Source organism: Apodemus sylvaticus, chromosome 10 (assembly GCF_947179515.1).
Source record: "Apodemus sylvaticus chromosome 10, mApoSyl1.1, whole genome shotgun sequence".
In the NCBI taxonomy this organism is placed as follows: Eukaryota; Metazoa; Chordata; class Mammalia; order Rodentia; family Muridae; genus Apodemus; species Apodemus sylvaticus.
Window position 1 is genome coordinate 26,719,507 of NC_067481.1, and position 24,706 is coordinate 26,744,212.

General features: G+C 49.7%; 2 protein-coding genes and 1 long non-coding RNA gene across 9 annotated transcripts in view; 1 reads left to right on the forward strand and 2 right to left on the reverse strand.

Moving 5' to 3' along the window:
• Positions 1-4,288: 4,288 nt before the first annotated feature.
• Hoxb2 (homeobox B2) lies at positions 4,289-7,874 on the reverse strand. The gene is made up of 2 exons (XM_052194863.1): positions 7,441-7,874; positions 4,289-6,665 (listed from the first exon to the last, which is right to left on the reverse strand). The coding sequence occupies exons 1-2, from the start codon at positions 7,823-7,825 to the stop codon at positions 5,986-5,988; spliced, it is 1,065 nt and encodes a 354-aa protein (XP_052050823.1). The 5' UTR covers positions 7,826-7,874; the 3' UTR covers positions 4,289-5,985.
• LOC127693759 (uncharacterized) lies at positions 6,091-13,866 on the forward strand. 5 transcript variants are annotated; one of them, XR_007979749.1, is made up of 6 exons: positions 7,936-9,597; positions 10,125-10,160; positions 11,174-11,261; positions 12,701-12,770; positions 12,968-13,258; positions 13,785-13,866. It is a non-coding gene; the product is annotated as an uncharacterized LOC127693759 (long non-coding RNA). The 5 variants fall into 5 exon arrangements; XR_007979747.1 differs by having other exon boundaries at positions 12,701-13,258; XR_007979750.1 differs by lacking the exons at positions 7,936-9,597; positions 10,125-10,160 and adding an exon at positions 6,091-6,185 and having other exon boundaries at positions 12,701-13,258.
• The window catches only part of Hoxb3 (homeobox B3), a 33,871-nt gene continuing 20,800 nt past the window's right edge, over positions 11,636-24,706 (reverse strand). For 2 of the 3 annotated variants that reach the window (XM_052194860.1, XM_052194861.1), the window contains 3 exons: positions 18,419-18,506; positions 14,893-15,489; positions 11,636-14,046 (listed from right to left, as the gene is read on the reverse strand). In XM_052194860.1, the coding sequence (XP_052050820.1) occupies positions 13,193-14,046; positions 14,893-15,340 (1,302 nt within the window). In that variant the 5' untranslated portion in view covers positions 15,341-15,489; positions 18,419-18,506 and the 3' untranslated portion in view covers positions 11,636-13,192. The remainder of the gene's footprint in view (positions 14,047-14,892; positions 15,490-18,418; positions 18,507-24,706) is intronic. The other variant, XM_052194862.1, reaches the window with a different exon arrangement.

A 24,706-nucleotide genomic window follows, 5' to 3' on the forward strand; every position in this document is an offset into this window, starting at 1 on the left:
AGGGTTAGTTCCCAACGCCCATATGACAGCTTCCAACCATCTGTAACTTCAGTTTCAGAGGATCCAGAATCACCTATCTGACCCCTTCAGGCTCCTGCATGAGCAGGTACACACTAAAGATAAGTATTCTTTTAAAAACTGACTAAGGACTGATGAAATAGCTCAGTGAGTAAAAGCCCATTCCATGAAAGCCTGAGGACCTAAGATCAAGCCCCAGAATCTATGTAAAGGGAGCAGGAAAGAACCAATTTGACAAAGCTCTCTCTGACCTCCTCACAAAGATAAGATCTGACTACCTACACACACGTATACACACACACACACACTTACACGATGATGATGATGATGATGATATATTTTTAAAGCTTGATCAAGCTAAATTTAGAACTGAATGATTGTCCGAATTGGTTTCTCAAATTAGGTAGTGGTGGGAGCTGAAGGTTGCAATAGAACTGACTCCTTCCCTATTCAATCTATGCTCTGAGGAAAGACTAATGAAATTCCAGTCTCACCACTGAGAATGGACAGCTGGGCATGGCCAGTGGGAGGCCAATGGGGGATCTGGGCTGTAGTGACCACAGGAGACAGAAAGGATAAAGTAGGGGCCTCAGAGGTACCCCTCATCAAACCAAGAACATACATTTGATTGACAGCACTTCTCAGGAAGATATGCAGTAGGGACCATGATACTTCTCAGAGGTCTGGAAGAATGCTGGACACCAAGATTCAGCAGGACTGTTTAGAAAACTTATAATTTGTGCCTATGTTCCCATACCCGGAAACCTGATAAAAGTCTATTATACCATACATCAAAGAAGAATTTCAGTGATTCTTTTTAAATGAAATGGTCTAGATGTTTTAAATAATAGTAAACATAGTCAAATATTGAGAAAGATGGCAAAGGATGAAAGCCACAGAAACCCTTGGTAGGACATTTCTGAATACTATGTTTAATGACTATGTAACTCCAGACACATAACACTGTATCTAATGACATGCTTATTGAAAAGATGTAAACAAACTATTGTGAACATGGTTGGAGGTGTAAAGCTACACATTACATATTGTCAAAATGCCCCTACCAAAAATGTGGAGGTAGGCTACTGTCAAACACCAAGGGTCACTTTAGTGCATGTAACCCCAGCCATAATAAACTTCCCAACAGCACCTGAGAAGACTAATACATATACTATTACCATAAACTAATGGAGACTGAATTAGAAACATTTAACTCTTCCATTTATTTCACAGAAAGAAACAAAGGTTCAGAAAGAGGAAGAGACTTGCCCAGACTTAAGCTAACTTTTTTTTAAAATGACTCTGGGTTATCACGATTGCAAGTAATTCCTCAGTTTAATAGTCTCTTGCTTTCACTGTAGTATTAATGAGCCATTCTTCTTGCAAGGAGTCACTAAAGAGCATAGCAGGCTGACCAGCAGCAGCTCCTGGGCTTTCCCACTCCAGCCACAGCCAGTTTAGAACCTGTCTGGGACACAGGCTGCACACAATTGGTTCTGACCCAAGAGGAATCCTGTCCTAGTCAGGATGGAATAAACCTGTCACCACCGAAGGGGTCAACTGCCACCACTGGAGGGTCAGCTGCCACCACTGGAGGGTCAGCTGCCACCACTGGAGGGTCAGCTGCCACCACTGGAGGGTCAGCTGCCACCACTGGAGGGTCAGCTGCCACCACTGGAGGGTCAGCTGCCACCACTGGAGGGTCAGCTGCTACCACTGGAGGGTCAGCTGCCACCACTGGAGGGTCAGCTGCCACCACTGGAGGGTCAGCTGCTACCACTGGAGGGTCAGCTGCCACCACTGGAGGGTCAGATGCTACCACTGGAGAGTCAGCTGCTACCACTGGAGGGTCAGCTGCCACCACTGGAGGGTCAACTGCCACCACTGGAGGGTCAGCTGCTACCACTGGAGGGTCAGCTGCCACCACTGGAGGGTCAACCACCCTACTGAGGAACCACTCTTGCTCTCCTTGTTTCTTTCTTTCTTTTTCTTTTTCTTTTTCTTTTTTTTTCTTTTCTGAGACAGGGTTTCTCTGTGTAGCCCTGGCTGGCTGTCCTGGAACTCACTCTGTAGACCAGGCTGGCCTCGAACTCAGAAATCTGCCTGCCTCTGCCTCCCAAGTGCTGGGATTAAAGGCGTGCGTGCCCCACCACCGCCCGGCCGCTCTCCCTGTTTCTTATATTCAACTGCAAAACCTCAGGATAAAGCAGACAGAATGACCCTGGAGATGAAAAGAGAAAACAGCTAAGTGGGAAGAAGCCCATATTGACAGGGATCCCCTGATTTTGAAATTGAGAGAGGAAAACAAAGATGGGTAGCTCTTCTTTCTGGAAAACTATTGCTTCTTATATTTTCCCAGGGTATCACCAAAGATGGGGAGTTTGTGAATTCGAGAAAGGGCAGAGACAGAAAGGTTGTGTGTTTCTTGGAAACAGAATTTCAACTCTGCTCTAATAATCACCAAAGAGGAAAGGTGGATGCCCTGATTTCTTGGATTGAAAGTGATTTTCTCCTAACATACAGGAAATACATGAATCTAAGCAGGTAGAATGAACTTTGCTGCACCCCTTCATTTTAATAGGAAAAAGCAAGTCTGGTATAACTTCAAGCAGTAGCGAAGATTCTATGTCCTCTGAACAACTGAGGTTGGAGTAATTGGAAGGTAGTAGCTAAATAAAATGGATCCAAAGTTTTTCTTTCCCTCTCATACCTTTTTCATGTCTTTCTTTTTGTTTTGTTTTGTCTTTGCTTTGTTTTAGATTTACTGATTTTATTGTTGTATGCGTGGATGTTTGCCTGAATGTATGTCTGTGTATCACATGTGTGACTGTTGGCCTGTGGGGTTCAGAAGTGGAGGGTCAGATCCTTTGGAACTGGAAATAGAAACAGTTGTAAGCTGCTGTGTGGGTGTAGGAACTGAACTCAGGTCCTCTGCAGAAGCAGCAGTTCTTACCCGATGCATCAACTAACATTCCAGCCCCACCCCCTTTTGATCCCCCTGCCCGCCCCCCGTTTTTGTTTTTCTGAGATAGACTTTCATTCTGTAGTCTATGTTGGCCTAGAAGTCGATGTATGCGAGTCTATGTAAATTAGTCTTGTCTCAAACACTGCAGTCCTCCAGCCTCAGCCTTCTGAGGTCTGGGATGACAGGTATGAGCCACCACGCCCAGCTTTCTATTTTAAGACGGCCTAGCCTATGTAGCCCTCTTCCCTTCTGAGTGCTAGGATTATAGGTATGTACCACCAACCCAGCTCTCACAAATTCTTAAGTGTGGAGGAAAACAGAAATCCAGGTAGCAATGTAACCTAGCAGTCCTTCTCAAACTTTAATGTACCTATAAATCATTTAGAAATCTGCTAAATTGCAGGTTCAGGTTCTGTAGGTCTGGAGTGGGGCCTAAGACTCTGGTTTTCTAACTAGCTCAGGTACTGATGAGCCTGGCCTGCCTTAGAGGGACCCAGCATCTACAGAAATGACTGACACCGCAGGGATCCCTGGGTATTACAGACCAGCATCACTGAATGCACTTCTCTGAAGCTCCTTCTTTGTGGCATTGATAAAGGATGTTCTCAAAAGACAAAAAAGAAAGCTCGAAGGTGGATAATTAGTGAGGTCTTTCTGGTATTCTTGATCTTTGTAGCAACCTGATATAGCTGCAAGAACATTTTTAATTAGACTAAATTATCTAGTTTGGCTATCCATAGAAATCAAAGCCCCAGCTGATAAGTCTTTCATTTTGCTAGCGTAGAGATGGCTTATGTGCTGTGATTTTTAAGATGTTAAACACTGCCTGTAGACATATTTTATGGAGAAATAAACACACAGCCCAATGAGATGTATAGTGTGGTTTTAATATATTATATATTCACTTATTTATGAGGAAAATAAACACACAAGCCAATAAGCTGTGTATTATTACTTTAATATATTGAATTTATTTCATACCTATATATTTTATGAGAGAAAATAAAGTAATAAGATACACGATATTATTATAATAACACATCTAATTGTTCTATATTAATTTATTTATGAGAGAAATAAGTGCAGTTTAACATGACATAAGATTATTTAATGCATGAGGTGAATTCTGTATTAAGACAGTTTAAGGGATTAAATGCCAGCCTAGTAAAAACGTGTGTACTTCCCACACTGAGGGACCTGTGGAAAAGAAATGCAGTGGGTTTGCCTAGAGTTCCAAGTCACCACCTACATTGGCTTCTGCTGGGGGCGGGGGGGGGGGGGGGGGGGGGAGTCTGGGAGGCCTAGGAAATAAACTGCCTTTTAAAAAGGCAACATCTGCCGGGGAGGTAGGTATCTGTTTCTGAGTCCGAGAAATATTAAATAAACCTGAGGAGGATGGATGTCTTTCCAGGGTCCCTTAAATCTCCTAGTTCCTGAGAACCAAGAGGCAGATGGGGAAGAGGATCCCTGCCTCGCCTTCACTGAGTTTACGGGGCTGGGAAGGGGGCTGGGGATTGGGGGTGGGGGGAGGGCAAAAGGAGAGGAGAAGTGTTGGGATGGAAAATGAAGCTGTTGGTCTAGACAGGTGGGCTTGCATTTGGAAAACGCCCTGGCGCGTATTCAAGGCCCAGAGCAAAAAGCCACACTGGGTGAAGTGGTCCCAGGACCCAATGCTCGCCTCCCCCTCCTACTGCACGGGAACTCTGCAGTGTTCTCTCTCTCTCTCTCTCTCTCTCTCTCTCTCTCTCTCTCTCTCTCTCTCTCAAATAAAATAAAAACCCCACAATTGGTGGGAGGCTCCCAGACTGTCATTTCTTCGGTGTGAAAGATCTGGCCTGAAGAAAGTGGGAGTGGGGGCGGGCGGGGAGCGGGACCGAGCGTCCCGCAGCCGCTGTCATGGCGGCCACAGTTGCTTCTCCTGTGCTCCAAGCCGCCCGGCCCAGCGCCATTTTGAGCATCGTCCCTGTTTCCTGCTCTGGCTGCGACTCGCCACGCTACTCCTTTGAGCCAAACACCTCCTACCACTCCCGAGCTTCCCTTCTTTCCTACAAAATTCCTAAGCCCCATTCCAGTCCTCAACGACCCGGAGCCCACCCTGCCAGCACCAGGCGCACGGCGCAGGCCTTGACCCAAGCTTGCGGAATTGCCGCCTGGCTCCTGCACCTGAAGCCGGCCGGCCAGCAAGCCTGAGGATTCCTTCTTCAATTCCTTTAACCCTCTGCGCAGCCTCCAGGGCTCAAAGCTGGCCTCTGAGACATTTTCTTGTACCTGCTTCTGTCCCCCAGAATGCTGTCTTTCCACCCGCCCCATATTTATTTCCAAGCAGGGACTCAGGGAACATCCGACTAGGGTTGGGAGGCCGTCCGTCGACAGATGACAGGGCGGTCGAGCTTCCATAAATTCACAACTCTTCCTGGTGTCTTGGACAAAGAAATAGCCACCAAGCAGGGCTCCTTTTGTACAACCCGGACTTTCCCAGCCTGGGAGATGGGACCAAGCCTTCGCTTGGGTCTCCTGAGCCGGAGCCAAACCAACCTCAAGCAGGGCCTTGGAAAAGCAAAGACTGGCCGGCTGTAGGGACTTGGCCAAAAGAGCTGGATCCCAATACAAACACTCGTTTTCGTATTATAAAGACATTTATTTACTCTATGAAAATAATGTACAATAAATACTTTCCCCCTTTCCTATTATTAAACAATTTTAATAAATAATCTACAATCTAAAACTTAAAAAAGAGGAAAATAGGTCCCTCTAGTTCTTTGTAAGAAAACCCTCTCCCGCTAGAGTTTAATTATTCCTGAGATTTCGTTGGAAGGAGTTTTACCAAGTGGAAGTGTGTGTGTGTGTGTGTGTTTAAAAGGTGAAAAGGAATGAAACGCTAATTCGTTAATACCTGGATTTTAACAAAACACATAAATGTGACTAGGAGTTGAGAAGGCCCGATTTTTTTTCCCCCAACAGCCAATGAGGACCAGATGGAAAGGACCAAAGATAGAAAATAGTTAGGGAAACTGAAAGTCGATGGCACAGAGCGTGCTGGTGAAGAAGTCCAGCTCTTCCTCAGAAAAGGGCACCGGGCTGTCGAGCGAGCCCTGCAGGCTGGGCGAAAAGCCGCCGGACATCTGGAGACAGGAGTCTGCAGCGAAGAAGTTGAGGTCGGGCAGGAACGGTGAATCCTGCCGCTCGGAGCAGGCGTCTTCGGGTAGGGGCTCGCTCTGCAGGCCTGGGGCTCTGAGCATTGTGCAGCCGGGGCTCAATGCGCCTACACTCTCGAGGGCGGTGGCAGGCGGCGCGGGCGGCAGTGCGCCCCGGGGTCCCTGCGCAGCCTCGACCGGGTGGAAGCAGGCTTGCCGCAGCTGCTGAGTCGCGACGTCGCCGGGGCTGGCGGTGGGCTCCTCCGGTGGCTCTCCCGCGTCTTCCTGGGCGCTGGGCCCGCCTGACTCTCCGTCGGGCGGCTCTCGATGCTGCGTCTGCCGCTTGTGTTTCATGCGTCGGTTCTGGAACCAGACTTTGACCTGCCTTTCGGTGAGGTCCAGCAAGGCGGCGATCTCAACGCGCCGCGGCCGGCACAGGTACTTGTTGAAGTGGAATTCCTTCTCCAGCTCCAGCAGTTGCGTGTTGGTGTAGGCCGTGCGCAGTCTGCGGGAGCCGCTGCCGCCGCTCTCTGGCAGTCCGGGGCCATCTGCGGGGGGCCGGGAGGGGGGGGAAGCACCCCTGTGTTATCAGAGAGGTCTCAACGCAGCCTCGGTTTAGCTGAGATCAGGAGCACCCAATCGACTAAAAAGACTGTCAACAGTCCTACTAGGACTCCCGCCCCACTCCTACAGCGCTTCCCTCTGTGTCTTTGGTTTTTTGTTTATTTGGGTTTTGTTTTTAGTGCTTTTCCATATAGGCAGACCCGGCCCGGGTCAAGTCGGTGCCTTCAGAGACGCCCACGGGCCACGTAGGGGGCGGGGAGCAATTTCTCTTAGCTCCCAGAATCACAGAGCCTCCTTCCCCCAGTCCTCCCAATGGACCCCTCAATTCGGAACTTTGCAACTCAACCTGAGGAGAAGGATCAGATTGCTTTCCCTTTCCTTCCTAGTTTTTGAATTCCCTCTTCTCCCCTACGTTTAGGAGAGCTAGAAGGATCGCAGCGTTTCCAGGCCCCAGATTCAATACCAGGCACACTCATTCCACTACACAGAAAACGGGGAAACACTTCAATCGAATCGTTTTCTTCTAAGCACATTAAAAAAAAAAAAAAAAGCGCACCCTTCCCACCCTCAATCAGCTTCCAAAATCTTCTGTGTGTAGGAGGTGGTGCTAGCAGTGGCTAGGCCTGAACCCCAGCGGGATACTCTGCTTCCCTAAGCCCCATCCCTGGACCTAGGGTACCCCACCAGGATCCCCATCACCTCACATGCTCCCCTTCTCTTCCAACTGCCCCTCACCCCGCCCCTACCACGCTTACCCACCTGATGGTGATCCGACCCCGGAGGCCCGGACCGAGGAGGCGGCTGGAGAGGGGGATACGGCGGATTGGCTGGGTTTCTTGGCGGATTTCTTCTCTTTCATCCAGGGGAACTCGGGGGCTGGGGGGGCGATGGGGAGTGGCGGCGGTGGCTGCAGAGCAGGCCCATCTCCGGCTTGCTGTTGGCTCCCTGGTCTCTGAAGGGTGGAGGCGCCGAGCTGGAGGCTGGGGAAGGTTTGCTCCAGAGGAGGAGGAGGAGGAATTAATGTCGACTCCTTGATTGATGAAGTTTGAAATGTCTCCAAGACAGCGGGGAAGGAAGTCAGACACTCGGCGAGCGACGGCTGGCTGTTTATAAACCCAATCTCCCTCTCAAATTCAAAATTCATGGCTTTCAATGGTGGGGGAGGGGGCCTGCTGGGGGGGGCGTCAGAAGGGAGGATCAGAGGGACCCCCTCTCCCGCCCCCCCCCCCAGGTTTATGCAATGGAGCGATGTTGCGGGGGAGGGGGATTTCGCGCTCTCTCTCTTTTTTTTAAATTTAGGCCTTTATAATTGTATATTGCTGATAAATACAAGCGTATGGGGACTCTCTCTATTAAACCCAGGACTCCGACGAAATTGCACGGAATTCATGGTCACGGGACCGGTCTCCGCCAATCGCTCGTCTGGGCCTGGTGGAAAACACAGGCATTATTTGCTTTAATTGATTCAAAAACTCCAGAGGACCACGACCTGGATGTCATAAGGCTTCCTCCTCTATCCCCATTCCTACATCAGTACCCCACACTCTCCCCAATGGCTCTCTTTTCCCAGAAGAGCCAGAAGAACCGCTTCCTTCCCTTTAGAGACTGTGTGGTGGTGGGAAACAACCACATTTAAGGGAGACATGGAGGCAGTTAAATATGCTTTCTTTATGTGGCTATCAAGAGCCTCTTACCCCACCACCACCTCAGCCCCCAAAAGAAACAAAGCTCATTTGGGAGGAAGTGGGATTAGAAAGAAGCTTCCACACCTTGGGGAAAGGTCAGTAATAAGGTGAAAAATCCCAAAGGAGATGGAGGAAGACCAGAACTCACCAGCCACAGCAGCCCACCCACCCTCTGAAAGCTTAATTCACACTTAAGAAATGAAGGAGCTGGCACACAGCAGGGAGAGAGATGCCAAGGGCACTCTGGGGCGTGGACTTACCTCTCCAGCTCTGAGCTCTGAGCTCTATTCTGCTCAGTATTTACGAGCAGTTTCTTAGGTCCACTTGCCTTCCTGTTGGGGTCATCTGTACTCACACTGTGACACCCTAACCCTGGCAATAGGAGGGTCTAAGAAGGTCAAAGGTGACAGATGTATTCACAGTCCCCAGGTGTCCCTATGTTTATATCCAGGGCACCAAGGTAGCCACCCACTAAACTTTCAAAGCTAAAACCAATGCACAGTCTCCCTCTGGACAAAGGGATTTCCCCCTCTATATTTGCCTCTGGGCTACTTTTTAAATCCCTGGTAAGAAAAAATTTCCTAAAGATGGTGAGGGAGGAGGGGATATTGATCACCACTGAGATTATATTCTGCTTTTGGCCACCAGAGAAGGGGGGGGGATGTAATGTATTTAATTGTGAGGAGCCTGTGGTAGGCTCAACTTTAGAATATTGTGATTTACTAGAGGAAGGAGGCAAAACAAAAACAAAAACAAAAACCTCAGAACCACACAAGCAAGTCGGTGGGAAACTAGGCCTCAAAGCTGAAAATGAAAAGTCGACCTGGGGAAGATTTTTAAATAAGTAGGTCAGAGGGACCAAGAGGGGATGAGGCGATCAATCTTAGCCCCCTGACAGCTCCCTCGATTGCATCAAAGAATTTGGCTCTTTGGGAAAGCAGAGGGAACAGCCTAAATTCCACGTCCCTTAAAAAGGCCTGAGGGAGGGAATAGACAGAGAGAAAGGTGATTCTGGGAGATCTAGGAAACAGATGGGAAATGGGGACAGAGGGAAGGCGCTAACTTGGGTGGAAAGTTTGCCCGGAGAACTCCCACGGCTCTGGCCCCCCCTCCCCCTCTTCGCTCTCTGCCGCCTTGCCTAGAGGAGAAGGCTGGTTAGCAGAGAAATGGCAGCTCAGCGGAGAGCTGGAACTAGAAACTTTCTGTCAGTGTAACGTCCGCGTGGGTGGTGGTGAGTATTTAAAGAAAGAAAGAAAAGAAAAAGGCAGAGAAGTCTGCCGGGAAGCGGGGGAGGGTGGTGGTTGCAAGGGCAGAAAGAGGCAGGCTCTTGGGAAACTGCTCTTAACTAGGCCAGCGGGCCTGAGAGGGTAGTGTGTGGCTCAGCTAAAACAAAACAAAACAATACAGATATATATTTTCCTGGATGGCGGTTAGCAGAGGAGACTCCAAATGGTAGCTTTCTGGAAGGAGTCCTGTAGAGAGGCCTAGGAGAGGGCCTTCTCCCTGGCCCTGGCTGCAACCTTGGGCACCTCCAGCTGGCTGCAGTATCCAAGGATCTTCTAAGGCAACCAGAGCCCAAACTGTCCTGTAGGAAATACAGCTCTCTAACCCTTGATGACAGATTTTACGGCCAGATTAGTGAACAGTAGAAAACTTGGGTGTTAAAGGGGGACCCTAGAGAACCCTCCCTTCCAGAGACCTCCCTCCTGCCCTGTCTGCTACCTTACAGCACAGATTTTTATCCATGTTTTTTAACAGCTTTAGATGAGTGCCTGGAGTCTGGAAAACAGAAAGGTAGGTCCTGTTTTTGTTTAGAGTCCCAGCTCCAAGCCACAATATATCAGTATATCTAGCTAAATTCTCTCTTATCGGGTTCCTCTCCAGCTAGATAAATAAGCAATCCACCCTTCCCCCATAGCCAAGCACGACCCTTCCCATGGTTATATCATTCAGAAATGTTATTCAGGGAAGAGGAAGAGAAAAAGAAAGACAGACCCTTGAGCGTTATTTGATCCCAATCAAACTTTGCACGCGCCTCTGCCTTTAATTTATAGCCTGACCCAATGCTAAATTGCTTGCTGCCTGGATGAACCAAGTCCAGTTTAAAAAAAAAAATCCTACTTGGCGAGGAGGGGGCTTATTATTCAGGTTTTTTTATTGTTATTTATTGTTGCATAAAGACTGTAATTACTAACCTTGGACTGCCAGAATACAGCATAAAAATGAAAATCAACCCTCGCTTTAAGGCTGAAGGCCTGGAACGATTCTTATCCGCCCCCCCACCCCCACCCCACATCACCACTACCACCAAATATATGCTCCTAATTAAGCAATGCGGGTTCATCGCTTACAATTAGAATTATGTAACTCTTCAGCGGGCGGCCATCGCTTCTCTTTCAACGAATTAACTCCATATTTCAGCCTCTCTGTCTCCTCGCTCTTATCGGATACTGAGATGCGGTGGTGACATTTCATCTTTGACAGACCCTCTCTCCACCCTCGCTCCACTGTGATAAAACTTTTATGGAACCGGGACTAAGAAATGAAGTTTTCCCAAGCATCGTGGAAACAGAGCCTCATGTTAGCCTGGGGACCGTTTTATTTACGTTTGGTTTCTACAGCTTCCCCTCACCCCCTTCTCTTCGCAGGCAGGAGAAATTTGACCAGCCCACCTCTATCCTCTGCCCTGGGTTTCATTTAATGATTGAATTTCACGTTAGTTTTAAAGCTTGACCTAAGAAGTCTAGGCCTCGGTTTGTTATTGTTTTTCCCCCCAGATTAATCATTTTCCTTTGTTTTCATTTTAGACCCAATGATGGTTGGGCTTCGGGTCACGTGACAGCCTCTTTGTAGCTCCGGAAGAGAACATGAAGTTTAGGTTGCTTGGAGGAAGCAGTAAGAAACTAGATTTGGGGTTGGCTTGTGCGAGCAAAGGGGTGCACGGAGGTGGTGGCCAAAGGGACAAACAAACGGGGCCAGTGACCAGGGAAAACAGACAAAGAAGCTGAACGACTTTCCCAAGATTCCCACCCCTCCCCCACCCCTCCAAGCCTGTTACTTAAACCTTAGCTGAAGAACTTCCCAGAATGGTCCAGGTTGCTATGAATGTCAAATACTGAGTTGAAACCAGGAGGAAATGCTAGGAAGGGGACCCAGGGGCCTGAGCAGTGGGCAAAGAGGCCTGCAAGTGTCACCAGTGCCCTCCTGCTAGGGGACGTTCGGCCATTAGAGCCTTTTTCTGCAACCTGAACTGGACCACCATGACAAGATAAAATTGATAACAGAAAGTTTATTCAAGAATTGTTTTGACAGACAACTCTCTTAACTAAGGAAAAAATAACTACGGAAGAACAGAGAGAGCTCCAAGAGAGAATTAACTTCTTATCTCTACAAATTCAGGGCTATACAGTGACATTTAGGAGCTGAGTTCATGCCTTTTAGAACTAATTACAATTTCTCATAAGTACGAGTTTAACATAAAGCTACAGCTCTTGTCTAGAATACAATAAAAACTAAAATAGCTGGTTTTACATGACAGGAAACACAACATCCTTTATAACAAGTAAATACTAAAAAAGTACATTTTTTTCCTTTTTTGTCCCTCATATAAATACATAATGTAGGGGGATAAATAATACAAAAAAGAAAATATTTTAACAGGCTATAACCAATAAATATATATGAAAATGTTCACTAGAACACACGCTTTTTGAGCGAAGCTGGACTTCTGCAGACCCAGGCAACTCTCACAGTTGTGTTTTTTTTTTTTTTTAATATCCATTAAAATGTAAACTCCAAGTGCAACAAGAATGCCCTGTCAGGAACTGGAGCAAGGGACACAGGCCCAGCTGCAGCACCTGCCTAGGACAGACAGTTTGTTCAAATATACCCTGTTTTCACGTTAAGTCAAGAGAATAACAGAAGCAAAAGGAAAGTGGAGAGCTTTCTGTGGAGAGTGGGATGGGGTGGGAGCTGAGAGGCTGTCGAGCGAGCGAGAGCAGAGCGAGCTATCAGGGCAAGGCTCCAGTCCTGACAGCTTGCCTGCCTTCGCCTCTTAGCTTTTCCTTAAAAGAAAAAAATATATATATTTATTTATATTATAGGCAGCTCTGACTTTCAGGATATCTTGCCATCCCTGAGCCCTCTGAAAATTGTAATCGATAGGGGTGGGGTGAAGATAGGAATGTCCTTAGAGCAGAAAATCATAGGGCTAGAAATGATGGCCACCGCAAGAAATATAAAGTAGATGGGTGGCACATTGAAGTTTCAGGGAAGTAGGGGAGAAACATACTTTGTGCCCTTAGATTTAAATGTATTTTCTTATTTTTCATAAGGAGACTGAAAGGGAGAACAAAAAAATAATAATCATCAAGATTTGGGGGAAATTACCCACAGAGATGCAAGGTAAGTTGATTGCTTGATGATAGCCAAGCCATTAAAGTTTTGAATGTGCTTCTTTGCCCTGCTTGCCTATCCTGGCTCTCTCTGCCCGACTCCACTTCACCTCTCCACTGTGAAATTCCAACTTGGTAGTGCGGGAACCCTGGGAACCCTGGGATTGATGTGGTCCGTCTCCAACCTGCTGTGGATTCCTTTCCAAGGGTGTTGGCAGGCAGATGGAACCAGGCGTGGAGGACTTAAAAGACAGCCCCTCGGGCCTGGGAGTAGGGAAGGCACCCCAGGCCTGTTCTGTTTCTGGAAACCTGGCAACAACCCCAACACACACCTCTTTCAGGACTCCAAACCGCGCCCATCCCCCAGTTCCACCGTCTCCCTGGCCCTTAACCTCACCCCCTTCCCCTGCCCTCCCCATCCCGCCCCTCACATCACAGGTGTGTCAGTTTGGGCGCTTCTTGGATTCTACCCTGAGGCGGTGCGTGGTGAGAGGAGAGGTCTGTGTACGTGGGGTGAGGGTCACAGGGTCCGTGATGCTGGCTGGGGGCCATAGGGGCCGCCCCGTTGTAGTCCAGGTTCCCCGAGGGGTGGTGGGAAAGGTGATTGAGGCCGTAGAGGGAGGGGCCGGCAGGGGGCGGCAGCGAATCCGCGTAGCCACCCCCGCCCACGTACACCGGACTGCCCTGCATGGTGGGCGTCCCGTAGGCACCCCCGTTGGCTTGGAGGACGTGGGGCTCATATTCTGGCGCCGGGGTCGGGGGGTACTTCTGTGGGGCGCCGCAACCCTTGAGAGGGGGCTGGTAGTTGGAAGGCAGCGCGTAGGCATTCTGGTGGCCTTTGCCGAAGGCTGGTGGGGACGGGCTGTCGTAGCTGGGGGTCATGGAGTGTAAGGCGTTCATGAAGCCGGCCGTGGACTGCATGGGCTGCGGGGGGCTTCCGGCCGGAGAGGGACCCCCGGAGGACGAGGCCAGCCCCTTGGCCTTCTGGTCTTTCTTGTACTTCATGCGGCGGTTCTGGAACCAGATCTTGATCTGGCGCTCGCTGAGGTTCAGCAGATTGGCCATCTCGACCCGGCGCGGCCGGCACAAGTAACGGTTGAAGTGGAACTCCTTCTCCAGCTCAACCAGCTGCGCGCTTGTGTACGCGGTCCGCGCCCGCTTGGACGCCGCCGACCCCGGGGGGCTCTTGTCCCCTCCCCCGCCGCCGCTGCCGCCCCCGCCGCTGCTGCCGCCGCCGCCGCCACCACCACTGCCGCCGCCGCTGCCACCACCACCACAACCTTCTGCTGGACCCGAGGGGGAGGGGTGGGAAGGGGAGAAAATGAAATAAAAGATAATTACTGAACACGCCGAAATTGAATGCATCGTTTCTTAATAAATCCAGGCCTGGACTCGGAGGCCCTGCTGCCCTCCCCTTCGCGTCCCCGCCTCCTCCTCTACACCCCCCCACCCCTTCCTACCTCCCGTCGCATTAGCGGACACTCTATAATAGTGGCATTTATTAAGAGACCTGTTCTCCTCTCACTGCCCCGGCTTATGAAAATTTGATCATGTCACACAGACAGAGCTGCGTGGCCATTTATTTAGGGCTAGGTTTTTTGCGTGTGTGCGCACACCCCTCCCCATATATCCAAATCCAAGTCTGAAATGATTCCTCCCTTCTGTCCGCCCTCTTTACAAGACAGGTGACTGGGAACACCTTGGGGTGGGGGTGGGGGTGGAGGGACTGGACACTGGTGGGCAGGGCCTGGAAGTGTGGCACAGTAGAGGCTCTGGTGGCTGCAGGCCGGGACCCCAGGCTGCCTGAGTGATGGTGATTAATATCCACAGTAATCATACTTAATAATAATCTATCCTTGATGACTCTGTGCCTCTAGGCGGTGAGGCCTTGGGAAGGGCTGTGAGGCCAAGCGTCCCACCTCCTGGAAACTCTTGGAAGGATGGTTGGAGGGACTGGGTGTTGGTCAGGTCAGAGGTCATCAGGTGGTGAGAGGTAGCTAAAAAACACTAGGCAGCCACCTAATATTGTTTCCAGGCCGCCTTGTGGGCGCCTTGGGGTCGGATGCTATAATAACAGTGACATTCCTGGGTTGGACAAAAGCTGACGGACTAGGAAGGCAGAGAGCTGGTACCTGTGCCGGGGGAGCTGTTTTTCAGCTTGGACGTTTGCCTCGACTCTTTCATCCAGGGGAATATCTGTTTGGTGAGGGTGGAGTTGGAGCCGGCACCGCACTTGGGGGGGCCGCTTTTGCTGGGCCCGCCCCCGTTATTGCTGTTGCTAGTGGTACTGGTAGGTGCGGCGCTGGGAGGGGGTGAGCCCGGAGGTGCGGACAGGGGCTCTGGGGCCAGACCTGGCCTCATGCAGCTGCCGTTGAGCTCCTTGCTCTTGGCATGTGGGGCCGCATTGCCCAGGGACTGCAGGGAACACGCTGAGCGCTGGTAGTCACCCTCCAGGTGCGCGGCGGCCTGAAAGGGGGCTTGGGGAGGCCCGTCGTAGCCGAAACCATTGCTGCCAGGGTACGAGGAGTAGCCTCCGAAGAGCGCAGCTGCGGTGTTGTCGTAGTAGGTGGCTTTCTGCATCGCTGGGCGAGGCCCGGGCAGTGGGTGGCAACTTGCAAGGGCCTGATACCCTCACGACCGGACATTGGCACCCCTGGGGGTCACGTGACACGCCGGACCCCCCTCCCCTTTCTGCCCCCCTCCTCCCGGGTCTGTTCCAAGCGGCTGACCTGCGGGGCGAGAGAAGAGACAGAGGAGGAGAAGAGGACTGGGCCTCGAATCCATCTTAGGAACTAAAGAGGGAACTGACATCAATAGTGCTTTTTTCTTCTCCCCACGCCAGTATCTCTGCAGCAGACGCTGAGACCAAGTATCTGACCTGGCATGGATAGTTCTCACTTCAACTTTAATTTTAAAGGAGAAAAATATCCCCCACCGAATTTCATTTCCATTTTTTTTACAAAAATCAAGACTGGAGCACTCCTTCGAGGAACGCTTAGGAATAAACACCACTGCTTCGTGAACCATTGCCTGTCTCTGGCGCCGCACTAATCCCTGATCTCTCCTACGATTTCTCCTTAACCACCCCCAAGTCCCCAACCCTGGGATGGGGCAATTCCAGGGAGAGGGCACTATTAGACTCTAAAATAAAAGCATCCCGGAGGTCCTCCTTCCCTTAGGGAGGCCTCATTACCTCCTGTCTCTCCTCCTTCCATATCCTTCAACCTAAGCAAAGTCTGCCCTGGAAGGAACTTGCAGATCTTGGACCCAAGCCGGACTGAAAAGCAAGTTCATCTGGGACCCTTCCCTCCAAGATCAGAGCAGCCTAAGGCAGAAAATTCTTAAAGACTTTTTAACCCCTGAGGCAGTGGAACCAAGTTTCATCCATCTCTGTCCCATCTGAAGCCACCCCCAGTCTTGGCTCAGGCCAGCCTGGGATGGAGCAGCCAGAGGCCCTGTGGAGCCTCCAAATGGACCATGATTGTTTAGATTTCCCAGGCAAGACCGGTTGGTGCTATGACCATTTGGCTTGGGTCCCCCCCCCCCCGCCCCAATCCTTTCCATAACAGTCTGTTTTCTTTTATTTCTCAGCAGAAAAAGAAAAAAAAAAGTGCAGCTGTTGGAATCTCTTTTCTACTGAGATGGGGGAAATTATTCAGGATGATAAAGACTCACAAAACAATCTGAACAGTATTCTTCTCTGCATTAAAAGGGGAGGCTGTTTACTGAGGTTCCCAACAGCAAAAAATAAAACAAAATTATAGTCACTTTTAATGCAGCCTTTTAAAGTGCACCAGAAAAACAAATCTGAACCATGTCAGGGGGTTTGTATTTGTTCCGAGATTTCTGACCATATCTCCTCTTTCTCTGTGTCTTCTCCAGCCCGCTGCTGGGTACTTCCAAACCTCCAGACTGATCCTGTCTGTATCATGTGCTTTGGGCAAAACTTAAAATATCATTCAGCCCAGCTGGTCAACTCCAAAGAAAACTTGGTAAAAATAAAACAAAACAAAAAATAAATAAATAACTTCAGGTGGGGTGAGCCCCTCCCACACGCAACCCCTGCCTTTAGGACACAGACCCATGCTTAAAAGGGAGCTGATGTAGCCCTGAGTTCCAATTGGTTTCTGGGAAATTTTTGTTTCTGGAAATACACAGGGGTCTGCAAAGCAGCAGGTCCTTCCAGGGAGGACTGGAGTTCAATTGACCAGGCTGACCCAATCCCTTTATTATTATTACCATTAGCCTCTGATGATTTAACCAAAATTAGCTTCGGAGCAGCCCTGGCTGAAAGGGAGAATTAATTAACCGACATCAGTTGAGTTTGTTATTAATAGATAGAGAAGAGGATGAAATAAAAACCTTGGAGGGGGGTTAGCTGGCTGGGCCCTGGCTTTATTTAGTCTACATGGTTGTTACAGCAATAATGATGATGACGGTAATAATAATAATAATAATTATAAACAAAAACAACAAATAAAAGCCCAGTAATTTGACTAGACGTCTGGGGCCGAAATTTCTGTCGCTCCCCCAGCAATAAGCCCGAAACCATCGCAGGACAGAGGCCAGGCGAATGTGGGAAGCGAAGGAGCCAGAGATGTGAGAGGAAAGAATGGAGACTGCTCTGGCGGTGAGACAAGGCCAGGAAGGTTTGTGGATTCGGAGAGCCTCCAGCTGCCGCTGCTGGCGGGCTGTCTGGCCGCTGCGGCGGCAGTGACTGGCGAAGAGCTACCAGCCTCCTGCTCGGGCTCAAGGAGGCGAGGAGAAACCGATCCGGACGCCGAACTGCTTAGATGCGGCAGGTTCCAAGCACATCGGGCCGGGGCCGGGCCGAGCTCCGCGGCAGCAAGTTTGGCGCTGAAGGTAACCGAATTAAAGGCGCCTTAGCAACTCTGCTCCGGGACTTTGCCTAACAGGGCTCCAAGCTGGAAGGCGTAGAGGCCTGGCTCAATGGGACTGTAAGGAACCCGAAGGTGCTATGTGGATCTGAAATCTGGGATCCAGAAGAGGGGGGTGGGGAACAGCTCTACCCAGCCAAACAAGTCTATTTCCCTTGCCTCCATGTTGGAAAAATTCAGGCTCCATACGGCTTCTCTGAAGGGTCGGATGGAGGCAGTGGCTCCGGGGCTTCCCCTCAGGGTCTCGCTAGAGAAGGGAGGCAAGCCCCCCCTCCAGAACCCCACCTTTCTAGACACACTCCTGGGAGAGCCCGGTAGGGTAACAATAGCTGGAGAAACCCCAGGAGAGAGGATAGGCTATCTTCCAAGACTTTAAAAAAAATAACGAAAGGAAGAAAAAAAATAAAAGGATAAGAAAGGGAAAGAGAAAGGTTAGGCTCTTCTTAGCAAACGGGGGAGAGGGGATTCAGCCCTGGATCTGGATGCTAGAAGAGAAGAGAGAGGAAAAGGAGAGAAGCGGAAAGGGAGAGAGAGGGAGGGAGGGAGGGAGGGGGAGAGAGAGAGGGAGAGAGAGAGAGGGAGAGAGAGAGAGAGAGAGAGAGAGAGAGAGAGAGAGAGAGAGAGAGTCAGTCGCTGCGTGGAAGGAAGCTTAAAGCTTGTGAACTCTTCTTGAACCGAGATTGGAGTCATATGGGCCATAAATCATTGAGACATACTCTCCGCCATTCACAAACTGATAGCCTATTTCAGTCCAGCTTACCTTAGCCACCGACGAGGGGAGAACAGGCAGACATAATATATATTCACATCGAGCCCCAGCGCGAGCGGCAGGCGAGAAATCTCCCCTCCTTGAAGGCAAAGGGAAAAAAAGACCACTGTTTAAAGCTGCGTCGCCCCCCCCCTCCCCAAAGCCACCCGGGCTGGGGAGCCCGAGGGGCAGACCGGCCAGAGGAGCGGCGCGGCGTCCGCTTCAATTCACTCGGCTTTAGAGCGGGGGGTGCGCAGGAGGGAGGGGTAGGGGAGCGGGGGAAAAATAGCAGACCGAAAGGTGCTGGGAGGCTTGGCTCGCCGAGAATCCAGCTCCGGGCTCCAGCTCGGCCAAGCCGCCACAATGTGGTTGCCCTATAAGACTGGTACGCCCTACTCTCCGTAACAATGGCCTCTGCTTTTGCACAGAGAAAAAAAAAAAAAAAAAAAAAAAACCACACACACACACACACACACCACACTCGATCGCCCCCCCCCCTCTCCCCTTTAGCAAGCATAGATGCCTGATAAGGAGGGAAGGTGGTTGTGGTGATGAGAGATGGGGGGGGGGGGTACCTCCCCCAAATAACACTGCGAAGCAAAGAAAGTAGAAGGTGCTTTTCTCTTGGTTTGTTTGTTTGTTTGTTTGTTTGTTTGTTTTTAAACAGGAAAATTTTTTACATTGAGATGGGGAAGAAGAGAAGAGCAAAATGCTAAGAAAGCTGGTGGAGTTCACATAGTACCCCCCCCATTCAGACCCCACTATTGGACCATTATGCTAATTCGAGAAATGTCCTCTGGAGACCTAGCCAGAAGCTGGCTTGGCTGGGCCAGGAGTGCTGGGTGTCTCGCCTGCTCACTCACAGAAGGCCCGCCGAGAGTTTTTTTTTTTTTTTTTAAGTAGACACTCTGGTGGCCGAGTCCCTGATCCCTGTCCCTCATCTTTCTCTCCTCCCCACCCCACCCCCCCAGTCTCTAATGGGGGATGGGGGCAAGGCCAGACTTTTTCACACACACACACACACACACACACATACACACACCCCTTTTGAGAACAGACAACTAGCGGTGAGCGATGATTAAAAACCCAGAACATCTTGCAGGGGGAGTGGGGTTGGAGGGAGACTGACACAAGGAAGGATCCCGTGGTTTAACTGGAGCTCCAGACAGCGGGTCAGGAGAAGGGCTCTGGGAACTTCAATGAGTTGTTTCTGTTAAGATTCTCACCTCGGACGGGCAGAAGGGGCTAGGGGGTGAAAAGGACATTTGTACTCCGGAGAAGATGAGAACTCCAGCACAGCTTCATTTGGAGTGTACTGGCAGACGGCATGGAGGCAAGCATAACTTCTCAGAGACAATCTGTTTGTTTCTCCTCCGCCACCACCACCACCACCACCACCACCACCACCATGCTCTGCTCAGCAAGACTTATGACTCTTGGCCCAAGTGATGAGCTACAAAAGCTGAAAGTTTTCTTAGGGTGTGTTTGAACAGGGCAGGCAAAAGCAAGTAGGAGGAAGACAGGAGCCAAGAATGTAGGGGTCTGCAAATTTGGGCCAGGGGGTGGGAAAAGAGCCATTGGCAGTAGAGGTGACAAGACAAAAAGAACCCGGGCCATTTCTACAGGCTGGAGTGCCTGCAGGCCGCCTAACTGCTGACTTAGGGGGATGGCACAGAAGGCAGCCTGTGTCTCTTTTCTACGCGGACAGCTTGGAAACTGGTTCTCTTCACTTCGTAAAGACAGATCATCCAGGAGCCTGTGCTTTTCTGATTAGGGCGCTTGTTCTTTGACTTCTCCCATCTGGATCCACCAGGACAGGCATGGGATGGGGAACCAAGGTGAGAGATCTCTAGCTATTGTCTCCCCTCCAGAGAGGATGGCATGGTCTCCCACTAGCAATAGCTCTCTTTAGGGGTGGTAAAGGGGCTGGCTGGCCCTTGGCTCAGGGCTCCACTGTTTCTAAGTCCATCAAATCAGGTCAAATGGGTTGGAGCAACTGGTTTTTCTGGGGCCCTGTTATACAGAAGGGACCTGTGGTCTTCCCATACCCTTCAGCAACAGGAATCACATGCAGAGCCCTAGATGTGATACCTGGGATCCTACTGCCTCCTCAGAGCTGGTGGCCAGGGGAGGCGTTGAGAGGGTGAGTAAGAAAGCTGCAGCCAATTTGCTGTGTTTATTAGTAGGTATCAAGAAAACAAAATTAATGAAGTGTTGGGGCTCAAGCCAAGAGCCTCCTGAGGACTGTTCTGCTTCCCAACAACTGTGATATGAGACCTACAGGGTGAGATGCCAAAGAATATGAGGCCTGGTGGTGGGTGAGAGCTCAGGCCAGGGAGACTTCCAGAGACTTTGGGGGGAAATTTAAATCACAGACTATCTCCTCTACTTCCCACAAATAAAGAGGTTTTTTGTTTTTTGTTTTAAATGTGCTTCAGACTCTTCAGTTCTTCTAAAAGCTACCACCACTGGCTAGAGATGGTTGTTGTGAAATTGAGAAGAAACCTGGTCACCTTTGAGACTGCACAGCTTTGCCTAAAGAGATAGCAAAAGAGTCTACATGGCAGTCACGGCTGCGGGCCACAACAGCGGGCCCGGCCTGGATTGCACTGGGGCGGTGGGGCAGGGAGAAGATGGGAAAAGCTTGGAGGAAGCAAAAGACCTCTCTTTCCAAGCCTTCTTCACCCCTGGTGGTCCCAGAAAGAGAGGCATCCAGGCATGGGAGTAAAAAGGGGGACCTAGGAGCCAGGAAAGAAGCAGGGGAAAAAATTCAGAGGCTATGACCTCCAAATGTAGTAGAAGTTGAATCCGAGGTCCTGTGATCAATATTTGGGAAACAGACACTTGTTTGGTTTCTTATCTTTCCTCTGTCCCTGAGGCCCCAGGGAGCTGCCTGCCATGAAGCAGGGAGGTGACAGGGAACAGGGAACAGGGGCACATGGGTGCGAGAGAGGGTTTGTTCCGTTCAGAAAGGTGGTAGTGGCTTAAGAGTCTTTGCGAATTGAAGAGACAAAGGCTGGATGGGGATCTGGAGTGAGGAACTTGGGACAGAGGATTTCCGAAGGATCTGAGGATAGTCTCTGTGGACTGACAGAAGATAGAAGGATAGACTGGATGCCATGATTTAGGGGTAGTTTGAGATTAGCAAGTGGGGAACAGTTTCCTCTTGGATTCAGAGAACTTGGTAACTTTGTGGGAGGGTGGAAGGGGAAAGAGAGGGCAACAAGAGGAGAAGTGCAAAGAATGCGACAGGCAGACAGTGTGAGCTGATAGAGGCAAAAACTGATGTGTGTTTTTAAAAATGGGAAAGAGCATCCCCTTTCGGAAGCTTCCTTTCTGTCTTTGTAGAGATAGGGTAGCAGTAGCTCAGCACTTCTTCCTTGACTTCCACTAGGTACTCAGCAACGGAGAGGAGCTTTGTAAGCAACCTTTGAGTGGCTGACCGACCGCTGACTGCCCACCCTCGTGAACCTCAGTGCGATCATCCTACCCACCTACCCTGTACTCCCCCCCCCCCCCCGCAAAACAAATTCAACAAAGAACAAACAAAAATGATCTCAATAAGGGCAAACAGGGCTAGCTCTTTTAAAAGCAACTTCAGCCCCCAGTCTTCTGGTGACCAAGGATCCCATTCTGAGCCGAAGCAGCAGAAAAAGCCTCTGTCCCTGCGGGAGCTGCGCTGCGGCTAGAATTTAGTCATTTGCCTCTTGTGTGCCCTTGTCCGGGTCCCTTGTCCCATGCTCTTTTCTAGTGTGGCTTCCAACTTTGCGAACACTTCAAAGTTCAGCTCATCTCCATTTCCTCTTAAATATTAATGAAGGTTTTAAATCTTTAGGTTTGTAAACAGAGGAATGTGTTTGTTGTTAATGAAGATGGCTTTGTAGAGTAGACATTTGTTTCCTTAATCCCTGGCTCTCTAAAAATGCTTGAGTGGGAAGGAACAAAGAAACATGGGAAGGAGAACTGAGCGGTTTTCCCCAAGGCCAGCACAGACGAAGCCGATGATAACTCGGAGGGGAGGGGGCGGGAGAAAGCCTGCCCCATTGAAAAAAGAAAAGAAAATCCAGGCTGTATCCCACCCTGCCTCAGACTAAGGTGGGGGGGGTAAGGAAGAAAGAACATCACAGGGATATATAAAGTCTCCTGGGTGCCAGTGGAAAGCCCCTAAAACTAATACTAATGGGACCACAATTAGCAGCAGCCAGGCTCTTTGGTCAAGAAAGATTTGTTTCTCAATAAGGAACATCCAGAAGTTGAGCCCTGGAAAACTCCACCTATCTCGGTGTGGAGACAAAGGTAGCCAGGATGGAGAGGCAGAGGGGAGTGGGGGGAGAATCTTGGGCAGTGGAGTGGGGGTGGGGGAGAGACTGTGAATCCTGGGCAGCAGAGGGGGGGAGGATGCTGGGGGAAGGAGGAAGATAGTAGCAAGACTGGCTGGCCTAAGGGCATAGTCCACTTTGAGTGGCCTGCAGGCAGGGTCTCTCCTGACTGATTGGATGTCTCTCTCCCAATGACCTCTGTTTAGCAGACAATAACTCACTGGATTAATGGCCAATCAGTGGAAGTCCTCCAAATATAAAACTCCAAAGTCAGACAGGATAGGACCAGAGTCTGGGTCTGGCAGTATATATATATATATATATATATATATATATATAACTTTCTCTCTCAAAACAGGTTTGGAGGACTGGACTGACCAGAGCCTGGCATTTCTGAAAATGAAGTTACTTCGCTGTTTCCACTTCCTGCCTCAGAATCCCCAAGCCATACCTTTCCTGGGCATCCTAAAACTCCCAGAAACCCATCACCCTCCTTATATCCTTGATCCCAAAAGAAATTGCCCTTTCATGAAGCAGTGCATCTGGAAAGCCATTGCTTTCCAGTTTTGTGTCTCTGTAGTTGGAAGAAGAAAAAGAAAACAGAGTGAAACAAAGTAGGGTCTTCCGTTTGGCTGGCCTCTGTTCTAGTTACCCTGGAAGGACAGACAGTATGGTGCACTGTGTCCTGCCCTCTCCCAGATAAAGAAGGTTTAAACGCCCAGCGTCAAGGCTGAATCTGTGGGGAAGCTGCACCTGCCTTCACAGAGTCTAAACTGTAATCCCACAATCCAGGTCTTGGGTTAAGGCAAGAGAATCCTCAGATGCTGGACAACTCCAGCCCTGGCTCAGCATCCAACAGGAAAAGAGCCTTGTCTGGTGAAGCTAAGGCCCACCTCCCTTAAACCCCTTGCCAATCCGGGCTCACCCCATCTAGCTAGACCTCTTTTGTCATTGCTCATAACCTGGGCTTCCATTCTGTTGAGAACAGGTATTCCATCAAAACACATAGTCCAGAGGACTTACTTCCTAGAGATACAGGTGGAGACAAACTCCAACTCCGAATATTGAAAACAAATCATGCAGTAACTTCTACAGTCAGAGAGCCACAGAACTGCCAGACACACAGGAAGTGGGATACTCCCAAGCAGTATCCCACAGAAGATGGGGATACTGAGAGGCAGGCACCCAAGAACAGAATGAGGGAGAACTTGAAGTGTCTAATGCAACTCTGCCATTGTAGCAGAGAGGGAAACTGAGGCCCACAGTGGAAAATAAATTGATCTTGGGTTCCGCTTGCCACTGTCTTGAGCTCTAGGAGACTCAGCCTTGAGTCTAGGAGACTTTAATCATGGCAGCTTGGCTGTATGACTTGAAGCTGAGCATTCTTTGGGCCTCAGTGTACCCCTCTTTAAAGCCAAGCTGTTTGTGGGGAGGTGAAAGAGCAGAGTAAATCAATGTTCTCCAAGGTTCCCTTTCAGGCTGAATATCAGTAATTCTCTATGTTCTAATGTAAATATGAGTAACTGCAAACAATAATAAACTGAGTTCAGACGATAGATAAGTGCACCAGCGCCATTGTTATCAGATGCAAAACACTTCCTCTTGGGATTTACATGTTTCCTGGCTACCAGTTACCACTAAGCACACATCCCAGTCTGGGTCCTCTCTCAGCTCAAGAAACAGCGGGTCTTACTGCTCCTCTTCTGAGTGGAGGATGGGTTGTTTTTTTACTCTTCTTACAAAATCAAAAGTGCTATTTTTGGATGCAGCAATCTGAGTAGTAAATAATTAATTTGTATAATTAGAAGCGGAAGGCTTCAACCTGGCAATTTTTAACCAGGCATCAATAAGCCCATTGTACCAGCTTGGCCTTCTCACCCCAATCGCCCCACCTCTGCCCACACACCTACCAGCTTCCAGAGTTGCCCTCCCCCACCCCTCAAATGACAACCAGCATTTCTAGGATGGCCAAAATGGGGGG